Source organism: Protomyctophum bolini (genome assembly GCF_963924005.1).
Source record: "Protomyctophum bolini genome assembly, chromosome: 17".
Taxonomy (NCBI): Eukaryota; Metazoa; Chordata; class Actinopteri; order Myctophiformes; family Myctophidae; genus Protomyctophum; species Protomyctophum bolini.
Genome location: NC_137878.1, coordinates 39195492 through 39216958, shown reverse-complemented (window position 1 = coordinate 39216958; position 21467 = coordinate 39195492). Strand labels below are relative to the sequence as shown.

The window sequence follows — 21467 nt, the reverse complement described above, 5'->3', positions numbered from 1 at the left end:
TCAAAATAATTTGCCTCCCAAAATAATTTGCCTCCCAAAATAATTTGCCTCCCAAAATAATTTGCCAAAATAATTTGCCTCCCAAAATAATTTGCCAAAATAATTTGCCTCCCAAAATAATTTGCCTCCCAAAATAATTTGCCAAAATAATTTGCCTCCCAAAATAATTTGCCTCCCAAAATAATTTGCCAAAATAATTTGCCTGCCAAAATAATTTGCCAAAATAATTTGCCTCCCAAAATAATTTGCCAAAAAAAATTGCCAAAATAATTTGCCTCCCAAAATTATTTGCCAAAATAATTTGCCTCCCAAAATAATTTGCCAAAATAATTTGCCTCCCAAAATAATTTGCCTGCCAAAATAATTTGCCTCCCAAAATAATTTGCCTCCCAAAATAATTTGCCTCCCAAAATAATTGCTGTTTCTCAACAACCAAAAGTGAAAAATAATGTTTTAGGAGCTGTTTCTCAACAACCAAAGTGTCAAATAATGGTTAGAAGCTGTTTTTCAACAACCAAAAGTGTCAAATAATGTTTTAGGAGCTGTTTCTCAACAACCAAAAGTGTAAAATAATGTTTTATGAACTGTTTCTCAACAACCAAAGTGTCAAATAATGGTTAGAAGCTGTTTTTCAACAACCAAAAGTGTCAAATAATGTTTTAGGAGCTGTTTCTCAATAACCAAAAGTGTAAAATAATGTTTTATGAGCTGTTTCTCAACAACCAAAGTGTCAAATAATGGTTAGAAGCTGTTTTTCAACAACCAAAAGTGTCAAATAATGTTTTAGGAGCTGTTTCTCAATAACCAAAAGTGTCAAATAATGTTTTAGGAGCTGTTTCTCAACAACCAAAGTGTCAAATAATGGTTAGAAGCTGTTTTTCAACAACCAAAAGTGTCAAATAATGTTTTAGGAGCTGTTTCTCAACAACCAAAGTGTCAAATAATGGTTAGAAGCTGTTTTTCAACAACCAAAAGTGTCAAATAATGTTTTAGGAGCCGTTTCTCAACAACCAAAAGTGTAAAATAATGTTTTAGGAGCTGTTTCTTTGGCAAATTATTTTGGCAAATTATTTTGGGAGGCAAATTATTTGCCTCCCAAAATAATTTGCCTCCCAAAATAATTTGCCTCCCAAAATAATTTGCCTCCCAAAATAATTTGCCAAAATAATTTGCCTCCCAAAATAATTTGCCAAAATAATTTGCCTCCCAAAATAATTTGCCTCCAAAAATAATTTGCCAAAATAATTTGCCTCCCAAAATAATTTGCCTCCCAAAATAATTTGCCTCCCAAAATAATTTGCCAAAATAATTTGCCTCCCAAAATAATTTGCCAAAATAATTTGCCTCCCAAAATAATTTTCCAAAATAATTTGCCTCCCAAAATAATTTGCCAAAATAATTTGCCTCCCAAAATAATTTGCCTCCCAAAATAATTTGCCTGCCAAAATAATTTGCCTGCAAAAATAATTTGCCTCCCAAAATAATTTGCCTCCCAAAATAATTTGCCTCCCAAAATAATTTGCCTGCCAAAATAATTTGCCAAAATAATTTGCCAAAATAATTTGCCTCCCAAAATAATTTGCCAAAATAATTTGCCTCCCAAAATAATTTGCCAAAATAATTTGCCTCCCAAAATAATTTGCCAAAATAATTTGCCTCCCAAAATTATTTGCCAAAATAATTTGCCTCCCAAAATTATTTGCCAAAATAATTTGCCTCCCAAAATAATTTGCCAAAATAATTTGCCTCCCAAAATAATTTGCCAAAATAATTTGCCTCCCAAAATAATTTGCCTCCCAAAATAATTGCTGTTTCTCAACAACCAAAAGTGTAAAATAATGTTTTAGGAGCTGTTTCTCAACAACCCAAGTGTCAAATAATGGTTACAAGCTGTTTTTCAACAACCAAAAGTGTCAAATAATGTTTTAGGAGCTGTTTCTCAACAACCAAAAGTGTAAAATAATGTTTTAGGAGCTGTTTCTCAACAACCAAAAGTGTCAAATAATGTTTTATGAGCTGTTTCTCAACAACCAAAGTGTCAAATAATGGTTAGAAGCTGTTTTTCAACAACCAAAAGTGTCAAATAATGTTTTAGGAGCTGTTTCTCAACAACCAAAAGTGTCAAATAATGTTTTATGAGCTGTTTCTCAACACCCAAAGTGTCAAATAATGGTTAGAAGCTGTTTTTCAACAACCAAAAGTGTCAAATAATGTTTTAGGAGCTGTTTCTCAATAACCAAAAGTGTCAAATAATGTTTTAGGAGCTGTTTCTCAACAACCAAAAGTGTCAAATAATGTTTTAGGAGCTGTTTCTCAACAACCAAAGTGTCAAATAATGGTTAGAAGCTGTTTCTCAACAACCAAAGTGTCAAATAATGGTTAGAAGCTGTTTTTCAACAACCAAAAGTGTCAAATAATGTTTTAGGAGCTGTTTCTCAACAACCAAAAGTGTCAAATAATGTTTTATGAGCTGTTTCTCAACAACCAAAGTGTCAAATAATGGTTAGAAGCTGTTTTTCAACAACCAAAAGTGTAAAATAATGTTTTAGGAGCTGTTTCTCAACAACCAAAAGTGTCAAATAATGTTTTATGAGCTGTTTCTCAACAACCAAAGTGTCAAATAATGGTTAGAAGCTGTTTTTCAACAACCAAAAGTGTCAAATAATGTTTTAGGAGCTGTTTCTCAATAACCAAAAGTGTCAAATAATGTTTTAGGAGCTGTTTCTCAACAACCAAAGTGTCAAATAATGGTTAGAAGCTGTTTTTCAACAACCAAAAGTGTCAAATAATGTTTTAGGAGCTGTTTCTCAACAACCAAAAGTGTCAAATAATGTTTTATGAGCTGTTTCTCAACAACCAAAGTGTCAAATAATGGTTAGAAGCTGTTTTTCAACAACCAAAAGTGTCAAATAATGTTTTAGGAGCTGTTTCTCAACAACCAAAAGTGTAAAATAATGTTTTAGGAGCTGTTTCTTTGGCAAATTATTTTGGCAAATTATTTTGGGAGGCAAATTATTTGCCTCCCAAAATAATTTGCCAAAATAATTTGCCTCCCAAAATAATTTGCCAAAATAATTTGCCAAAATAATTTGCCAAAATAATTTGCCTCCCAAAATAATTTGCCAAAATAATTTGCCTCCCAAAATAATTTGCCTCCAAAAATAATTTGCCAAAATAATTTGCCTCCCAAAATTATTTGCCTCCCAAAATAATTTGCCTCCAAAAATAATTTGCCAAAATAATTTGCCTCCCAAAATAATTTGTCAAAATAATTTGCCTCCCAAAATAATTTGCCTCCCAAAATAATTTGCCTCCCAAAATAATTTGCCAAAATAATTTGCCTCCCAAAATAATTTGCCAAAATAATTTGCCTCCCAAAATAATTTGCCTCCCAAAATAATTTGCCAAAATAATTTGCCTCCCAAAATAATTTGCCTCCCAAAATAATTTGCCAAAATAATTTGCCTGCCAAAATAATTTGCCAAAATAATTTGCCTCCCAAAATAATTTGCCAAAATAATTTGCCTCCCAAAATTATTTGCCAAAATAATTTGCCTCCCAAAATAATTTGCCAAAATAATTTGCCTCCCAAAATAATTTGCCTGCCAAAATAATTTGCCTCCCAAAATAATTTGCCTCCCAAAATAATTTGCCTCCCAAAATAATTTGCCTCCCAAAATAATTGCTGTTTCTCAACAACCAAAAGTGAAAAATAATGTTTTAGGAGCTGTTTCTCAACAACCAAAGTGTCAAATAATGGTTAGAAGCTGTTTTTCAACAACCAAAAGTGTCAAATAATGTTTTAGGAGCTGTTTCTCAACAACCAAAAGTGTAAAATAATGTTTTATGAACTGTTTCTCAACAACCAAAGTGTCAAATAATGGTTAGAAGCTGTTTTTCAACAACCAAAAGTGTCAAATAATGTTTTAGGAGCTGTTTCTCAATAACCAAAAGTGTAAAATAATGTTTTATGAGCTGTTTCTCAACAACCAAAGTGTCAAATAATGGTTAGAAGCTGTTTTTCAACAACCAAAAGTGTCAAATAATGTTTTAGGAGCTGTTTCTCAACAACCAAAGTGTCAAATAATGGTTAGAAGCTGTTTTTCAACAACCAAAAGTGTCAAATAATGTTTTAGGAGCTGTTTCTCAACAACCAAAGTGTCAAATAATGGTTAGAAGCTGTTTTTCAACAACCAAAAGTGTCAAATAATGTTTTAGGAGCCGTTTCTCAACAACCAAAAGTGTAAAATAATGTTTTAGGAGCTGTTTCTTTGGCAAATTATTTTGGCAAATTATTTTGGGAGGCAAATTATTTGCCTCCCAAAATAATTTGCCTCCCAAAATAATTTGCCTCCCAAAATAATTTGCCTCCCAAAATAATTTGCCTCCCAAAATAATTTGCCAAAATAATTTGCCTCCCAAAATAATTTGCCAAAATAATTTGCCTCCCAAAATAATTTGCCTCCAAAAATAATTTGCCAAAATAATTTGCCTCCCAAAATAATTTGCCTCCCAAAATAATTTGCCTCCCAAAATAATTTGCCAAAATAATTTGCCTCCCAAAATAATTTGCCAAAATAATTTGCCAAAATAATTTGCCTCCCAAAATAATTTTCCAAAATAATTTGCCTCCCAAAATAATTTGCCAAAATAATTTGCCTCCCAAAATAATTTGCCTCCCAAAATAATTTGCCTGCCAAAATAATTTGCCTGCCAAAATAATTTGCCTCCCAAAATAATTTGCCTCCCAAAATAATTTGCCTCCCAAAATAATTTGCCTGCCAAAATAATTTGCCAAAATAATTTGCCAAAATAATTTGCCTCCCAAAATAATTTGCCAAAATAATTTGCCTCCCAAAATAATTTGCCAAAATAATTTGCCTCCCAAAATAATTTGCCAAAATAATTTGCCTCCCAAAATTATTTGCCAAAATAATTTGCCTCCCAAAATTATTTGCCAAAATAATTTGCCTCCCAAAATAATTTGCCAAAATAATTTGCCTCCCAAAATAATTTGCCAAAATAATTTGCCTCCCAAAATAATTTGCCTCCCAAAATAATTGCTGTTTCTCAACAACCAAAAGTGTAAAATAATGTTTTAGGAGCTGTTTCTCAACAACCCAAGTGTCAAATAATGGTTACAAGCTGTTTTTCAACAACCAAAAGTGTCAAATAATGTTTTAGGAGCTGTTTCTCAACAACCAAAAGTGTAAAATAATGTTTTATGAACTGTTTCTCAACAACCAAAGTGTCAAATAATGGTTAGAAGCTGTTTTTCAACAACCAAAAGTGTCAAATAATGTTTTAGGAGCTGTTTCTCAATAACCAAAAGTGTAAAATAATGTTTTAGGAGCTGTTTCTCAACAACCAAAGTGTCAAATAATGGTTAGAAGCTGTTTTTCAACAACCAAAAGTGTCAAATAATGTTTTAGGAGCTGTTTCTCAACAACCAAAAGTGTAAAATAATGTTTTAGGAGCTGTTTCTCAACAACCAAAGTGTCAAATAATGGTTAGAAGCTGTTTTTCAACAACCAAAAGTGTCAAATAATGTTTTAGGAGCTGTTTCTCAACAACCAAAAGTGTAAAATAATGTTTTAGGAGCTGTTTCTCAACAACCAAAGTGTCAAATAATGTTTTAGGAGCTGTTTCTCAACAACCAAAGTGTCAAATAATGGTTAGAAGCTGTTTTTCAACAACCAAAAGTGTAAAATAATGTTTTAGGAGCTGTTTCTCAACAACCAAAGTGTCAAATAATGGTTAGAAGCTGTTTTTCAACAACCAAAAGTGTCAAATAATGTTTTAGGAGCTGTTTCTCAACAACCAAAGTGTCAAATAATGGTTAGAAGCTGTTTTTCAAGAACCAAAAGTGTCAAATAATGTTTTGGGAGCTGTTTCTCAACAACCAAAAGTGTAAAATAATGTTTTAGGAGCTGTTTCTCAACAACCAAAGTGTCAAATAATGGTTAGAAGCTGTTTTTCAACAACCAAAAGTGTCAAATAATGTTTTAGGAGCTGTTTCTCAACAACCAAAAGTGTAAAATAATGTTTTAGGAGCTGTTTCTCAACAACCAAAGTGTCAAATAATGGTTAGAAGCTGTTTTTCAACAACCAAAAGTGTCAAATAATGTTTAAGGAGCTGTTTCTCAACAACCAAAAGTGTAAAATAATGTTTTATGAGCTGTTTCTCAACAACCAAAGTGTCAAATAATGGTTAGAAGCTGTTTTTCAACAACCAAAAGTGTCAAATAATGTTTTAGGAGCTGTTTCTCAACAACCAAAAGTGTAAAATAATGTTTTAGGAGCTGTTTCTCAACAACCAAAGTGTCAAATAATGGTTAGAAGCTGTTTTTCAACAACCAAAAGTGTCAAATAATGTTTTAGGAGCTGTTTCTCAACAACCAAAAGTGTAAAATAATGTTTTAGGAGCTGTTTCTCAACAACCAAAGTGTCAAATAATGGTTAGAAGCTGTTTTTCAACAACCAAAAGTGTCAAATAATGTTTTAGGAGCTGTTTCTCAACAACCAAAAGTGTAAAATAATGTTTTAGGAGCTGTTTCTCAACAACCAAAGTGTCAAATAATGGTTAGAAGCTGTTTTTCAACAACCAAAAGTGTAAAATAAGGTTTTAGGAGCTGTTTCTCAACAACCAAAAGTGTCAAATAATGTTTTATGAGCTGTTTCTCAACAACCAAAGTGTCAAATAATGGTTAGAAGCTGTTTTTCAACAACCAAAAGTGTCAAATAATGTTTTAGGAGCTGTTTCTCAATAACCAAAAGTGTCAAATAATGTTTTAGGAGCTGTTTCTCAACAACCAAAGTGTCAAATAATGGTTAGAAGCTGTTTTTCAACAACCAAAAGTGTCAAATAATGTTTTAGGAGCTGTTTCTCAACAACTAAAAGTGTCAAATAATGTTTTATGAGCTGTTTCTCAACAACCAAAGTGTCAAATAATGGTTAGAAGCTGTTTTTCAACAACCAAAAGTGTCAAATAATGTTTTAGGAGCTGTTTCTCAACAACCAAAAGTGTAAAATAATGTTTTAGGAGCTGTTTCTCAACAACCAAAGTGTCAAATAATGGTTAGAAGCTGTTTTTCAACAACCAAAAGTGTCAAATAATGTTTTAGGAGCTGTTTCTCAACAACCAAAAGTGTAAAATAATGTTTTAGGAGCTGTTTCTTTGGCAAATTATTTTGGCAAATTATTTTGGGAGGCAAATTATTTGCCTCCCAAAATAATTTGCCAAAATAATTTGCCTCCCAAAATAATTTGCCTCCCAAAATAATTTGCCAAAATAATTTGCCTCCCAAAATAATTTGCCTCCCAAAATAATTTGCCTCCCAAAATAATTTGCCTCCAAAAATAATTTGCCAAAATAATTTGCCTCCCAAAATAATTTGCCTCCCAAAATAATTTGCCAAAATAATTTGCCTCCCAAAATAATTTGTCAAAATAATTTGCCTCCCAAAATAATTTGCCAAAATAATTTGCCTCCCAAAATAATTTGCCAAAATAATTTGCCAAAATAATTTGCCTCCCAAAATAATTTGCCAAAATAATTTGCCTCCCAAAATAATTTGCCAAAATAATTTGCCTCCCAAAATAATTTGCCTGCCAAAATAATTTGCCTGCCAAAATAATTTGCCAAAATAATTTGCCTCCCAAAATAATTTGCCAAAATAATTTGCCTCCCAAAATAATTTGCCAAAATAATTTGCCTCCCAAAATAATTTGCCAAAAAAAATTGCCAAAATAATTTGCCTCCCAAAATTATTTGCCAAAATTATTTGCCTCCCAAAATAATTTGCCAAAATAATTTGCCAAAATAATTTGCCTCCCAAAATTATTTGCCAAAATAATTTGCCTCCCAAAATAATTTGCCTCCCAAAATAATTGCTGTTTCTCAACAACCAAAAGTGTAAAATAATGTTTTAGGAGCTGTTTCTCAACAACCAAAGTGTCAAATAATGGTTAGAAGCTGTTTTTCAACAACCAAAAGTGTCAAATAATGTTTTAGGAGCTGTTTCTCAACAACCAAAAGTGTAAAATAATGTTTTATGAACTGTTTCTCAACAACCAAAGTGTCAAATAATGGTTAGAAGCTGTTTTTCAACAACCAAAAGTGTCAAATAATGTTTTAGGAGCTGTTTCTCAATAACCAAAAGTGTAAAATAATGTTTTATGAGCTGTTTCTCAACAACCAAAGTGTCAAATAATGGTTAGAAGCTGTTTTTCAACAACCAAAAGTGTCAAATAATGTTTTAGGAGCTGTTTCTCAATAACCAAAAGTGTCAAATAATGTTTTAGGAGCTGTTTCTCAACAACCAAAGTGTCAAATAATGGTTAGAAGCTGTTTTTCAACAACCAAAAGTGTCAAATAATGTTTTAGGAGCTGTTTCTCAATAACCAAAAGTGTCAAATAATGTTTTAGGAGCTGTTTTTCAACAACCAAAAGTGTAAAATAATGTTTTAGGAGCTGTTTCTCAACAACCAAAGTGTCAAATAATGGTTAGAAGCTGTTTTTCAACAACCAAAAGTGTCAAATAATGTTTTAGGAGCTGTTTCTCAACAACCAAAGTGTCAAATAATGGTTAGAAGCTGTTTTTCAAGAACCAAAAGTGTCAAATAATGTTTTGGGAGCTGTTTCTCAACAACCAAAAGTGTAAAATAATGTTTTAGGAGCTGTTTCTCAACAACCAAAGTGTCAAATAATGGTTAGAAGCTGTTTTTCAACAACCAAAAGTGTCAAATAATGTTTTAGGAGCTGTTTCTCAACAACCAAAAGTGTAAAATAATGTTTTAGGAGCTGTTTCTCAACAACCAAAGTGTCAAATAATGGTTAGAAGCTGTTTTTCAACAACCAAAAGTGTCAAATAATGTTTAAGGAGCTGTTTCTCAACAACCAAAAGTGTAAAATAATGTTTTATGAGCTGTTTCTCAACAACCAAAGTGTCAAATAATGGTTAGAAGCTGTTTTTCAACAACCAAAAGTGTCAAATAATGTTTTAGGAGCTGTTTCTCAACAACCAAAAGTGTAAAATAATGTTTTAGGAGCTGTTTCTCAACAACCAAAGTGTCAAATAATGGTTAGAAGCTGTTTTTCAACAACCAAAAGTGTCAAATAATGTTTTAGGAGCTGTTTCTCAACAACCAAAAGTGTAAAATAATGTTTTAGGAGCTGTTTCTCAACAACCAAAGTGTCAAATAATGGTTAGAAGCTGTTTTTCAACAACCAAAAGTGTCAAATAATGTTTTAGGAGCTGTTTCTCAACAACCAAAAGTGTAAAATAATGTTTTAGGAGCTGTTTCTCAACAACCAAAGTGTCAAATAATGGTTAGAAGCTGTTTTTCAACAACCAAAAGTGTAAAATAAGGTTTTAGGAGCTGTTTCTCAACAACCAAAAGTGTCAAATAATGTTTTATGAGCTGTTTCTCAACAACCAAAGTGTCAAATAATGGTTAGAAGCTGTTTTTCAACAACCAAAAGTGTCAAATAATGTTTTAGGAGCTGTTTCTCAATAACCAAAAGTGTCAAATAATGTTTTAGGAGCTGTTTCTCAACAACCAAAGTGTCAAATAATGGTTAGAAGCTGTTTTTCAACAACCAAAAGTGTCAAATAATGTTTTAGGAGCTGTTTCTCAACAACTAAAAGTGTCAAATAATGTTTTATGAGCTGTTTCTCAACAACCAAAGTGTCAAATAATGGTTAGAAGCTGTTTTTCAACAACCAAAAGTGTCAAATAATGTTTTAGGAGCTGTTTCTCAACAACCAAAAGTGTAAAATAATGTTTTAGGAGCTGTTTCTCAACAACCAAAGTGTCAAATAATGGTTAGAAGCTGTTTTTCAACAACCAAAAGTGTCAAATAATGTTTTAGGAGCTGTTTCTCAACAACCAAAAGTGTAAAATAATGTTTTAGGAGCTGTTTCTTTGGCAAATTATTTTGGCAAATTATTTTGGGAGGCAAATTATTTGCCTCCCAAAATAATTTGCCAAAATAATTTGCCTCCCAAAATAATTTGCCTCCCAAAATAATTTGCCAAAATAATTTGCCTCCCAAAATAATTTGCCTCCCAAAATAATTTGCCTCCCAAAATAATTTGCCTCCAAAAATAATTTGCCAAAATAATTTGCCTCCCAAAATAATTTGCCTCCCAAAATAATTTGCCAAAATAATTTGCCTCCCAAAATAATTTGTCAAAATAATTTGCCTCCCAAAATAATTTGCCAAAATAATTTGCCTCCCAAAATAATTTGCCAAAATAATTTGCCAAAATAATTTGCCTCCCAAAATAATTTGCCAAAATAATTTGCCTCCCAAAATAATTTGCCTCCCAAAATAATTTGCCTGCCAAAATAATTTGCCTGCCAAAATAATTTGCCAAAATAATTTGCCTCCCAAAATAATTTGCCAAAATAATTTGCCTCCCAAAATAATTTGCCAAAATAATTTGCCTCCCAAAATAATTTGCCAAAAAAAATTGCCAAAATAATTTGCCTCCCAAAATTATTTGCCAAAATTATTTGCCTCCCAAAATAATTTGCCAAAATAATTTGCCAAAATAATTTGCCTCCCAAAATTATTTGCCAAAATAATTTGCCTCCCAAAATAATTTGCCTCCCAAAATAATTGCTGTTTCTCAACAACCAAAAGTGTAAAATAATGTTTTAGGAGCTGTTTCTCAACAACCAAAGTGTCAAATAATGGTTAGAAGCTGTTTTTCAACAACCAAAAGTGTCAAATAATGTTTTAGGAGCTGTTTCTCAACAACCAAAAGTGTAAAATAATGTTTTATGAACTGTTTCTCAACAACCAAAGTGTCAAATAATGGTTAGAAGCTGTTTTTCAACAACCAAAAGTGTCAAATAATGTTTTAGGAGCTGTTTCTCAATAACCAAAAGTGTAAAATAATGTTTTATGAGCTGTTTCTCAACAACCAAAGTGTCAAATAATGGTTAGAAGCTGTTTTTCAACAACCAAAAGTGTCAAATAATGTTTTAGGAGCTGTTTCTCAATAACCAAAAGTGTCAAATAATGTTTTAGGAGCTGTTTCTCAACAACCAAAGTGTCAAATAATGGTTAGAAGCTGTTTTTCAACAACCAAAAGTGTCAAATAATGTTTTAGGAGCTGTTTCTCAATAACCAAAAGTGTCAAATAATGTTTTAGGAGCTGTTTTTCAACAACCAAAAGTGTCAAATAATGTTTTAGAAGCTGTTTCTCAACAACCAAAGTGTCAAATAATGGTTAGAAGCTGTTTTTCAACAACCAAAAGTGTCAAATAATGTTTTAGAAGCTGTTTCTCAACAACCAAAGTGTCAAATAATGGTTAGAAGCTGTTTTTCAACAACCAAAAGTGTCAAATAATGTTTTAGGAGCTGTTTCTCAACAACCAAAAGTGTCAAATAATGTTTTATGAGCTGTTTCTCAACAACCAAAGTGTCAAATAATGGTTAGAAGCTGTTTTTCAACAACCAAAAGTGTCAAATAATGTTTTAGGAGCTGTTTCTCAATAACCAAAAGTGTCAAATAATGTTTTAGGAGCTGTTTCTCAACAACCAAAGTGTCAAATAATGGTTAGAAGCTGTTTTTCAACAACCAAAAGTGTCAAATAATGTTTTAGGAGCTGTTTCTCAACAACCAAAAGTGTCAAATAATGTTTTATGAGCTGTTTCTCAACAACCAAAGTGTCAAATAATGGTTAGAAGCTGTTTTTCAACAACCAAAAGTGTCAAATAATGTTTTAGGAGCTGTTTCTCAATAACCAAAAGTGTCAAATAATGTTTTAGGAGCTGTTTCTCAACAACCAAAGTGTCAAATAATGGTTAGAAGCTGTTTTTCAACAACCAAAAGTGTCAAATAATGTTTTAGGAGCTGTTTCTCAATAACCAAAAGTGTCAAATAATGGTTAGGAGCTGTTTTTCAACAACAAAGTGTCAAATAATGTTTTAGGAGCTGTTTCTCAACAAATTTTTAATAAAATAATAATAAAAGGTAAAAGCGGAAGTAGCTGATCTACAAGCTTACAACTTGTCACAAAGCGACGTGGTGTAAGCTTATAGATCTGCATCCTGTTCTCTGTTCACCCTGTGCCCCTTCATGTCTGGTCCCCCAGGGCCCTGCATCCTGTTCTCTGTTCACCCTGTGCTCCTCCATATCTCTTCCCCCAGGGCCCAGGCGACCAGGCCCCGCATCCTGTTCTCTGTTCATCCTGTGCCCCTTCATATCTCTTCCCCCAGGCCCCTGCATCCTGTTCTCTGTTCACCCTGTGCCCCTTCATGTCTGGTCCCCCAGGGCCCTGCATCCTGTTCTCTGTTCACCCTGTGCCCCTTCATGTCTGGTCCCCCAGGGCCCTGCATCCTGTTCTCTGTTCACCCTGTGCCCCTTCATGTCTGGTCCCCCAGGGCCCTGCATCCTGTTCTCTGTTCACCCTGTGACCCTTCATGTCTGGTCCCCCAGGGCCCTGCATCCTGTTCTCTGTTCACCCTGTGCCCCTTCATGTCTGGTCCCCCAGGGCCCTGCATCCTGTTCTCTGTTCACCCTGTGCCCCTTCACGTATGGTCCCCCAGGGCCCTGCATCCTGTTCTCTGTTCACCCTGTGCTCCTTCATATCTCTTCCCCCAGGGCCCAGGCGGCCAGGCCCCGCATCCTGTTCTCTGTTCACCCTGTGCCCCTTCATATCTCTTCCCCCAGGGCCCAGGCGGCCAGGCCCTGCATCCTGTTCTCTGTTCACCCTGTGCTCCTCCATATCTCTTCCCCCAGGGCCCAGGCGGCCAGGCCCCCGCATCCTGTTCTCTGTTCACCCTGTGCCCCTTCATATCTCTTCCCCCAGGCCCCTGCATCCTGTTCTCTGTTCACCCTGTGCTCCTTCATATCTCTTCCCCCAGGGCCCAGGCGGCCAGGCCCTGCATCCTGTTCTTTGACGAGTTTGACTCCCTGGCCCCGCGGAGGGGCCACGACAGCACGGGGGTGACGGACCGCGTGGTCAACCAGCTGCTCACACAGCTGGACGGCGTGGAGGGCCTGCAAGGTACACTGTAATAACTGTACACTTCACACTGTTTACTGTTTACCACAGTCTGTAAGGTACACTGTAACTGTACTCTTCACAGTGCAACACGTACTGTTTACCACAGCCTGCAAGGTACACTGTAACTGTACACTTCACACTGTTTACTGTTTACCACAGCCTGCAAGGTACACTGTAATAACTGTACACTTCACACTGTACTGTTTACCACAGCCTGCAAGGTACACTGTAACGGTACACTTCATACTGTACTGTTTACCACAGCCTGCAAGGTACACTGTAACGGTACACTTCACACTGTTTACTGTTTACCACAGCCTGCAAGGTACACTGTAATAACTGTACACTTCACACTGTGTACTGTTTACCACAGCCTGCAAGGTACACTGTAATAACTGTACACTTCACACTGTGTACTGTTTACCACAGCCTGCAAGGTACACTGTAATAACTGTACACTTCACACTGTACTGTTTACCACAGCCTGTAAGGTACACTGTAATAACTGTACACTTCACACTGTACTGTTTACCACAGCCTGTAAGGTACACTGTAATAACTGTACACTTCACACTGTTTACTGTTTACCACAGTCTGTAAGGTACACTGTAACTGTACTCTTCACACTGTACTGTTTACCACAGCCTACAAGGTACACTGTAATAACTGTACACTTCACACTGTACTGTTTACCACAGCCTGCAAGTTACACTGTAATAACTGTACACTTCACACTGTGTACTGTTTACCACAGCCTGCAAGGTACACTGTAATAACTGTACACTTCACACTGTGTACTGTTTACCACAGCCTGCAAGGTACACTGTAATAACTGTACACTTCACACTGTACTGTTTACCACAGCCTGCAAGGTACACTGTAATAACTGTACACTTCACACTGTTTACTGTTTACCACAGCCTGCAAGGTACACTGTAATAACTGTACACTTCACACTGTGTACTGTTTACCACAGCCTGCAAGGTACACTGTAATAACTGTACACTTCACACTGTTTACTGTTTACCACAGTCTGCAAGGTACACTGTAACGGTACACTTCACACTGTACTGTTTACCACAGCCTGTAAGGTACACTGTAACTGTACACTTCACACTGTACTGTTTACCACAGCCTGCAAGGTACACTGTAACGGTACACTTCACACTGTACTGTTTACCACAGCCTGCAAGGTACACTGTAACGGTACACTTCACACTGTTTACTGTTTACCACAGCCTGTAAGGTATACTGTAAGTTCACACTGCAACAAGTACTGTTTACCACAGCCTGCACGGTATACTGTACACTTCACACTGCAACGCACTGTACACACTACACATACTGGGTATTTATTTCACTCTTAATTTATATAAAGCAATAGAGCGATTCTACCACTATGGCGGTGGCTCAGGGGTAGAGTGACCACTAGGGGGCGGCGGTGGCTCAGGGGTATAGAGTGGCCGGATGGTAAACCGCAAGGTTGCCAGTTCGAACCCTGTGGGCTCCCCCCAGAGTTAAAAGTGTCAAAGTGTCCTTGAGCAAGACTCTGAACCCCTAATTGCTCCTGATGTGCAGGTTGGTGCCTTGCATGGTTTCCGCCGCCATCGGTGTGTGAATGTGTGTGTGTGAATGTCTTGTATATGCCTTGGATAAAGGCGCTATATAAATGCACCATTTACCACTTAGCACTATTCTGCCGCTTCAGAACCAGAACCGTACCTGCGACCGATAGAAGTGGGTCCATGACCCAATAATGGGTCCCGACTCGGTGTACTGTAAGTGTCTGAGCCACCAGGCATCCCCAGTAATACATATATATTAAGAGTGAACATATTGTTTTGTGTGTGTGTGTGTGTGTGTGTGTGTGTGTGTGTGTGTGTGTGTGTGTGTGTGTGTGTGTGTGTGTGTGTGTGTGTGTGTGTGTGTGTGTTTGCTTGCTACCAGGTGTGTATGTGCTGGCGGCCAGCAGTCGACCAGATCTCATAGACCCGGCTCTGCTGAGACCTGGCAGACTGGACAAGTCTCTGTACTGCCCTCCCCCTGACCTGGTCTGTACTGTATAACATCATACTGTACATTCACTGTATTCTACTGCCCTCCCTCCCCCTATTTTTGAAAAATCGAAGAACGACGGAACGAAGAAACATAGCTTTTTCAGAAAACCGTCAGGATGTAGAAGACATTTTTTTAGAATCTGATCTCAGGTCAGAATGGGTTAAAATTAATGAACTATCTTGGTGTGGATCTAACCGCCTCCAAAACCGTCTCTCTCTCTGGGTGTACTCTCTCTCTCTCTCTCTCTCCTCTGGCGGGGCGGCGGGACGGGGGCGTGTCCAGGAGGACCGCGAGGAGATCCTCAGGGCTCTGAGCTCGGGGGCGGGGCTCCCCCTGGCCCCCGACGTGGACCTGGGGCGGCTGGCGGCCGCCACGGACCTGTTCACGGGAGCCGACCTGAGAGCGCTGCTGTACAACGCACAGCTGGAGGCCGCACACTGCATCCTGGCAGCAGCGGTCAGCAACACACAGGTCAGTACAGTACAGCAACACACAGGTCAGTACAGTACAGCAACACACAGGTCAGTACAGTAACACACAGGTCAGTACAGTAACACACAGGTCAGTACAGCAACACACAGGTCAGTACAGTAACACACAGGTCAGTACAGCAACACACAGGTCAGTACAGTAACACACAGGTCAGTACAGCAACACACAGGTCAGTACAACACGCTGCAGCCTGGCTGCAGCGGTCAGTAACACACAGGTCAGTACAGCAACACACAGGTCAGTACAGCAACACACAGGTCAGTACAGCACACTGCAGCCTGGCAGCGGTCAGTACAACAACACACAGGTCAGTACAGAACGGCAGTGTTGATTCCGCCGACAAAAAACTATGTTGACAAACCATTTTTCACTGAGAAAAACGAAGAAAATTGCCATGATGACTAAAGCTATGACTAAATATACTGACAATGTCGTCAACCAATAGAAACTAGACTAAAATGTTAGGGAGGGACTAGTGGAGAGGGACTAGTGGCGTCTGTGGAGAAGACTAGTAAGTTTATTTATTTGACCCTTTAACCCATTCTGACCTGAGATCCGATTCTAAAAATGTCAAGTTCTACATCCTGACAGTTTTGTGAAAAAGCCATGTTTCTATGTCAGTCGTTCTTCGATTAAGATCTGCTATTTTCCAATAGCCGCCCAGAATGGGTTAATCCACGATAAACTACTGCTATGGACTTTGTGAAGGAAAGTAAAAAGCCTGGGTATACCAACATGTCATCTTTTTGTTCTCTTTGTTTTGGGGGGACGTCCAGGAGCCGACGTCGGGGTCAGACAGCGACATGAGCCTGGGCTCCTCCATGGTGTTCCTCAACCACAGCAGCGGATCGGACGACTCTGCCGTGGAGGCGGAGTCGGGGGCGGGGCCAGGGGCGCCGGAGGAGGCGGAGCTCCTCCAGCGCAGCGACCTGTGGAGGCTCTACTTCGGAAGCTCCTACGAGTCGGAGCCGGGGAACAACAACAACAACAACGACGACAACAACGCCGCATCCTCGCCGTCAGGACGGGTGAGACCCCTTTTGGTGTTAGCATTATGCTATGCTTTAGCTATTGAAAAATAGCAGATCTACAAGCTCGTAGCGCGCGAGCTTGTATGGTCTGCTATTTTTTTTTAAATGGAAGAACGACTGACATAGAAACATGGCTTTTTCAGAAAACTGTCAGGATGTAGAAGAACATTTTGTAGAATCTGATCTCAGGTCTGAATGGATTAAACAACGTTAAACGACATAAAAATCACTTTGCCACTCGATTTCTCGTTAACTTTATACATGCGCATACCCTATATTGGTCCTCATTAATGTTCATGATAAAATGCCACAATTGTTTTCTACTCGGTCTGTGTCTCACGGGAGGGCTGTGGGCAGTTCAGAAATGCGTCGTCGATGGGGAATCCAAGCTTTTTTATTTATTTATCTTGTTTAAAAAAAATCTGCTTATAACGAAGATTGTAAGATTAAAAATAATTAGCTGTAGTATGTTCAGAATCTCTAATAAAACGAAGCATATTTTGATACCAATACCCACGATTTAGGCATTTAGTACACCATGCCTTTATACTGTTACTCAAGTGAGAGTTTGAATACAGGCATGTTGCTTTTCACAGTATATTGTAGTACTGAGAGTTTGAATACAGGCATGTTGCTTTTCACAGTATATTGTAGTACTGACACTTTTACTTCATTAAAAACAGTATTTCTTCCACCACTATTAAGTATTACTGATCATCAAATGTCTTTTCCTTTTAACCCATTCTGGACGGGAAAACCCGTTTTGGTGTTTTAACTAAGCATTATGTTATACTTTAGCTATTGAAAAATAGCAGATCTACAAGCTACAAGCTTGTAGGTCTGCTATTTTTGAAAAATCGTGAAAATGCGGCACAAATCTTTGAATATTATATATATTCTTTCAGAGCAAACGTTTTTTTTATTTCGACATCAGGCCTAAATGGGTACTTAATAAAATACATGATTACTAGAGGCACCACACACATATACACAGGACAGCCACTAGATGGCGGTTGTGAGACATCTTTCTTTTTCAAAAAACAGAACTCTCAGTGCGTGGTCTCTGAAAGCCAGGAGCTCACAGCAGCAGCAGCAGGGGGGTTGCCGGTGCGACTCCCCCTCCCGGCCTACATGCCCTCGGTCCAGACGGGCTTCACGGAGCTCAGCCCGGAGCATACGGAGAGACTGCAGCAGGAGATCAGAACCATCAAGAGCAGCCACAGGAGAGACCGCGTGAGTTGACTCTTTAATTAACCCATTTTTATCCCCACGATTTTGTAACCCATTTTTCACCCCTGTGTCAAATGTGATCCTGGGCTCTACACACCCTCCGCCAACCTGGGGAGAGCAACGGACTTGAACTCATGCTTCCTTCCATGCCTGAGTGTCCAAGTTGCTCCTTTACAACCTGACAGGGGGGAGTTTCCCTGGTTGGACGTCGTAGCGCGTGGAAGGAACACGTTATTCGAACCAGTTCCTTTCCCCTCCTTTTTGGTGTTTTAAAAGCATTATGTTATACTTGAGCTGTTGGAAAAATAGCAGATCTACAAGGTCATAGCGCGGCACCGAGTGCCGCGCTACGAGCTTGTAGGTCTGCTATTCTTGAAAAATCGTGAAAATGCGGCACAAATCTTTGAATAATATATTCTTTCGACGTCGGGCCTAAATGGGTTAAAACCCGAGGACGTGATTCTACAAAAATGTCTTCTAAGATATTCTAGATATTAAAATGATAATTGTCAGGCCTGGGCCGTGGCTCAGCGGTCCAGGCACCTTGGCTGGTATAATCCAGTCTGGCAGTGTGGCCGCGGGTTCGACTCCCGATCCCGACGGCCTTTACTGCATGTCCCCCCCCCCCCCCCATCTCTCTCCCCATTTCCTGTCAGCCTACTGTCTGTCCCTCCATAAAATATATAAAATAAAGGCGAAAGCCACAAAAAAACATTAAAAAAAAAAAAAAAAAATGGCAGCCGACTCCCCCCCCCCCCCCCCCCCCCCCCCCACATCTGAAAATATGTTGTTCCAGGGACCCCCTAGAAGCATATAGCATAAGCAGAGATATGAGTTAAAAGCGTTAGAATATATATCAATGAATTTTGCACACATTTTCACGATTTAAAAAATAATAGCCAGCCCTGTGTGATGTCTGGTCTACAGGGGTGGTTGCCGAGCTCAGACAAGCGGCAAAAAATAAACCCTATTTTTATGTTCTACTGTGTGTGTGTGTGTGTGTGTGTGTGTGTGCGTGCGTGCGTTGCAGGGTCTCCAGGACAGTGGTCATCGGGTGACTCCAGTGTCCAGTGGATCAGGCCTGCTGCTCAGTCAGTCTCATCTGACCTCAGCCCTGCTGACCACCAGACCCTCGCTCAGCAAGGCTGACTGGACCTCGTACAGCAACCTGTGAGTACAACAAAAAACAACATGTATTTCAAGGACTTCCATAACTCTGAGAATGTGCAAAGTAATTGCGTACAATAGCACGTGTGTATAAACGGGACACGCACACACTTAACATCTTTATTTGTGTTCACATTTAAGAAGACGTTCTTGAACACAATCAGTAGTAGACGGCGGACGCACACATTTGGGAAACTCAGGATACAGATCACAGGTAGATGGATGGATAGATGGATAGATAGATAGATAGATAGATAGATAGATAGATAGATAGATAGATAGATAGATAGATAGATAGTTTATTTGTCTCGGTCATGGTTTATCCAACATTATTACATACAAAGAAAAGGGGTTGACAACATGATACAATTGACCGAAGCTTATTATGCCCACCTTTTTGAGATTTCAGTCATCTCAAAAAGTCAGGAAGCATCGCCATTCCGCCTTTATCCTTTCTTAATTATTTATTCGACCACAAAGTCGTCGCTAGTCTTCCTGGGGTCCACGCAAAAATGTATACACTAAAAACAGATCATTGACATTTAAAACGGACAAGATCTACTGGTAGTTCTCAGCTAAAAGTCGCTCTGCATTTAACGGAGACAACAATGACCAATAGTAGTAACACATACAGTGTTTACATGAAAGATTTAAATAAATCCATATGTGGCGATTGCAAATTATCACAAACACTGAACAGACTTTTGCCAATGCCTTAGCTCTTGGCTTATTGGGCATTCCTGCAATCTGCAGGCCTCTCACAACTGACTTATGGACATCACAGTGCATTTTGCATCCCAAAACGCAGTTTATAGTTAACCCATTCTGACCTGAGATCAGATTCATACGAGGTTTCCACTGGACACACACTGGTCTGATCAACCCATTCTGACCTGAGATCAGATTCTAAAAATGTCAGTCGTTCTTCGATTTTTCAAAAAATAGCAGACCTACAAGCTCGTAGCGCGCCACTCGGTGGCGCGCTATGAGCTTGTAGATCTGCTATTTTTCAATAGCTAAAGCATAGCATGATGCTAACACCGAAATGGGTTCCCGTTCAGAATGGGTTAAGGGACGCAACAGAACAACGGCCTCTGCATCCACGGGATGCACTATACTGTACTACTGTACTGTTTGTTATTCTAGTTTATCTTTGCTAGCTTTAGGAGGGAGTTAAATGCTGCAATTTGTAAAAATGGCAAAATATGACTCACTAACGTCGTTGAAGTGTCCCTGGGACTCACTGCAAATATGAACAAGAGCAGTTTACATTTTGTAACCAAGCTGTATAATAGCATCCTTAAGACATTGGCTCGGTAAGCAATGGCTCTTCCAGTCTATGGTCAAAATATACATGGCACTTCCAAAATGGTCACTTTCTCTACTGTCCTCATCATCAACAACAACAGCTATGACATAGGAAAAGGCATAATTTTCATTATTATTTTGGTTTTCAAGTACCATACCTATCTAATATTTGAGTCTGTGCAAACAGACCACTAGGGTTTTGAAAACCATATGCCATACCCAACACCACGCCACCACGAAAAGAAAAAAAAAACGTATTCTGAAAGAATATATGTTCAAAGATTTGTTGCCACATTTTCACGATTTTTCAAAAATGGCAGACCTACAAGCTCGTAAGCGCGCCACTCGGTGGCGCGCTATGAGCTTGTAGATCTGCTATTTTTCAATAGTTAAAACACCAAAAGTACAGAATGGGTTAAGTCAAATGTGTACGTATGTGTTGCATACATAGCATACAAGACATATTTCTGTGTGAGCTGATAAAAGAAAGTTATATTGTATCGTAAACCAACATGTTTATGTTTATTTTTGTATCTTTCTCTAGGTACGAAGCATTCGGTGGTACAGGAGGAATCAATGTGCAGACCTCAGCCGCCTTTCAACCTGGACAGCGCGTCACGCTAGCCTAAAGACATGAGACGCGCTAGCCTGTCTGTCACGTTAGCTTTGTTGGATTACAACTTAAGTTAAACAATGTAAATCAAAGAGCTTAACATTTAATTTAATGTTTCCTGTTGTTTTTTTTTTAAAATGATTATGAATAGAATTCACTTGAATGTATCTTGTAATAAATGTACATAATTATGTAAAATAAAATCTAATCTACTTTTTGGTGAATATTCATCAACTGTTTTATTATAATGAAAATCATACAAAACGACATACTATAGTATGTTGTTTTTCATGGTTTTCGTTGTAAAAGTGTGTGCGTGTGTGCGCGTGCGCATGTCCGTGTGTGTGCCTGCCCACCCAGCTGAGTGTGGGCAGAAATATAAAATGGCTCCTTCCTGATTTTCTTCCACTCAACCATAGAAACGTCTACATGCACAGGTGAGTTTATATTACTGATCATTAAAATGTATGAAGATTAAAATATTTACTCATCTACTGAACAGTAGTGAGACATCTTTCTTTTTCAAAAAACAGAACTCTCA

At 37.9% G+C, this 21467-nt stretch overlaps 1 protein-coding gene across 1 annotated transcript in view; it reads left to right on the top strand.

The window, feature by feature from the left end:
• The window catches only part of pex1 (peroxisomal biogenesis factor 1), a 190930-nt gene extending 169830 nt beyond the window's left edge, over positions 1 to 21100 (top strand). Inside the window, exons 20-26 of the mRNA XM_080788289.1 lie at positions 12885 to 13027; positions 14975 to 15078; positions 15368 to 15556; positions 16354 to 16605; positions 17653 to 17841; positions 18869 to 19008; positions 20858 to 21100. Coding sequence (XP_080644415.1) covers positions 12885 to 13027; positions 14975 to 15078; positions 15368 to 15556; positions 16354 to 16605; positions 17653 to 17841; positions 18869 to 19008; positions 20858 to 20942 — 1102 coding nt within the window. The 3' untranslated portion in view covers positions 20943 to 21100. The remainder of the gene's footprint in view (positions 1 to 12884; positions 13028 to 14974; positions 15079 to 15367; positions 15557 to 16353; positions 16606 to 17652; positions 17842 to 18868; positions 19009 to 20857) is intronic.
• The last annotated feature ends 367 nt before the right edge of the window (positions 21101 to 21467 follow it).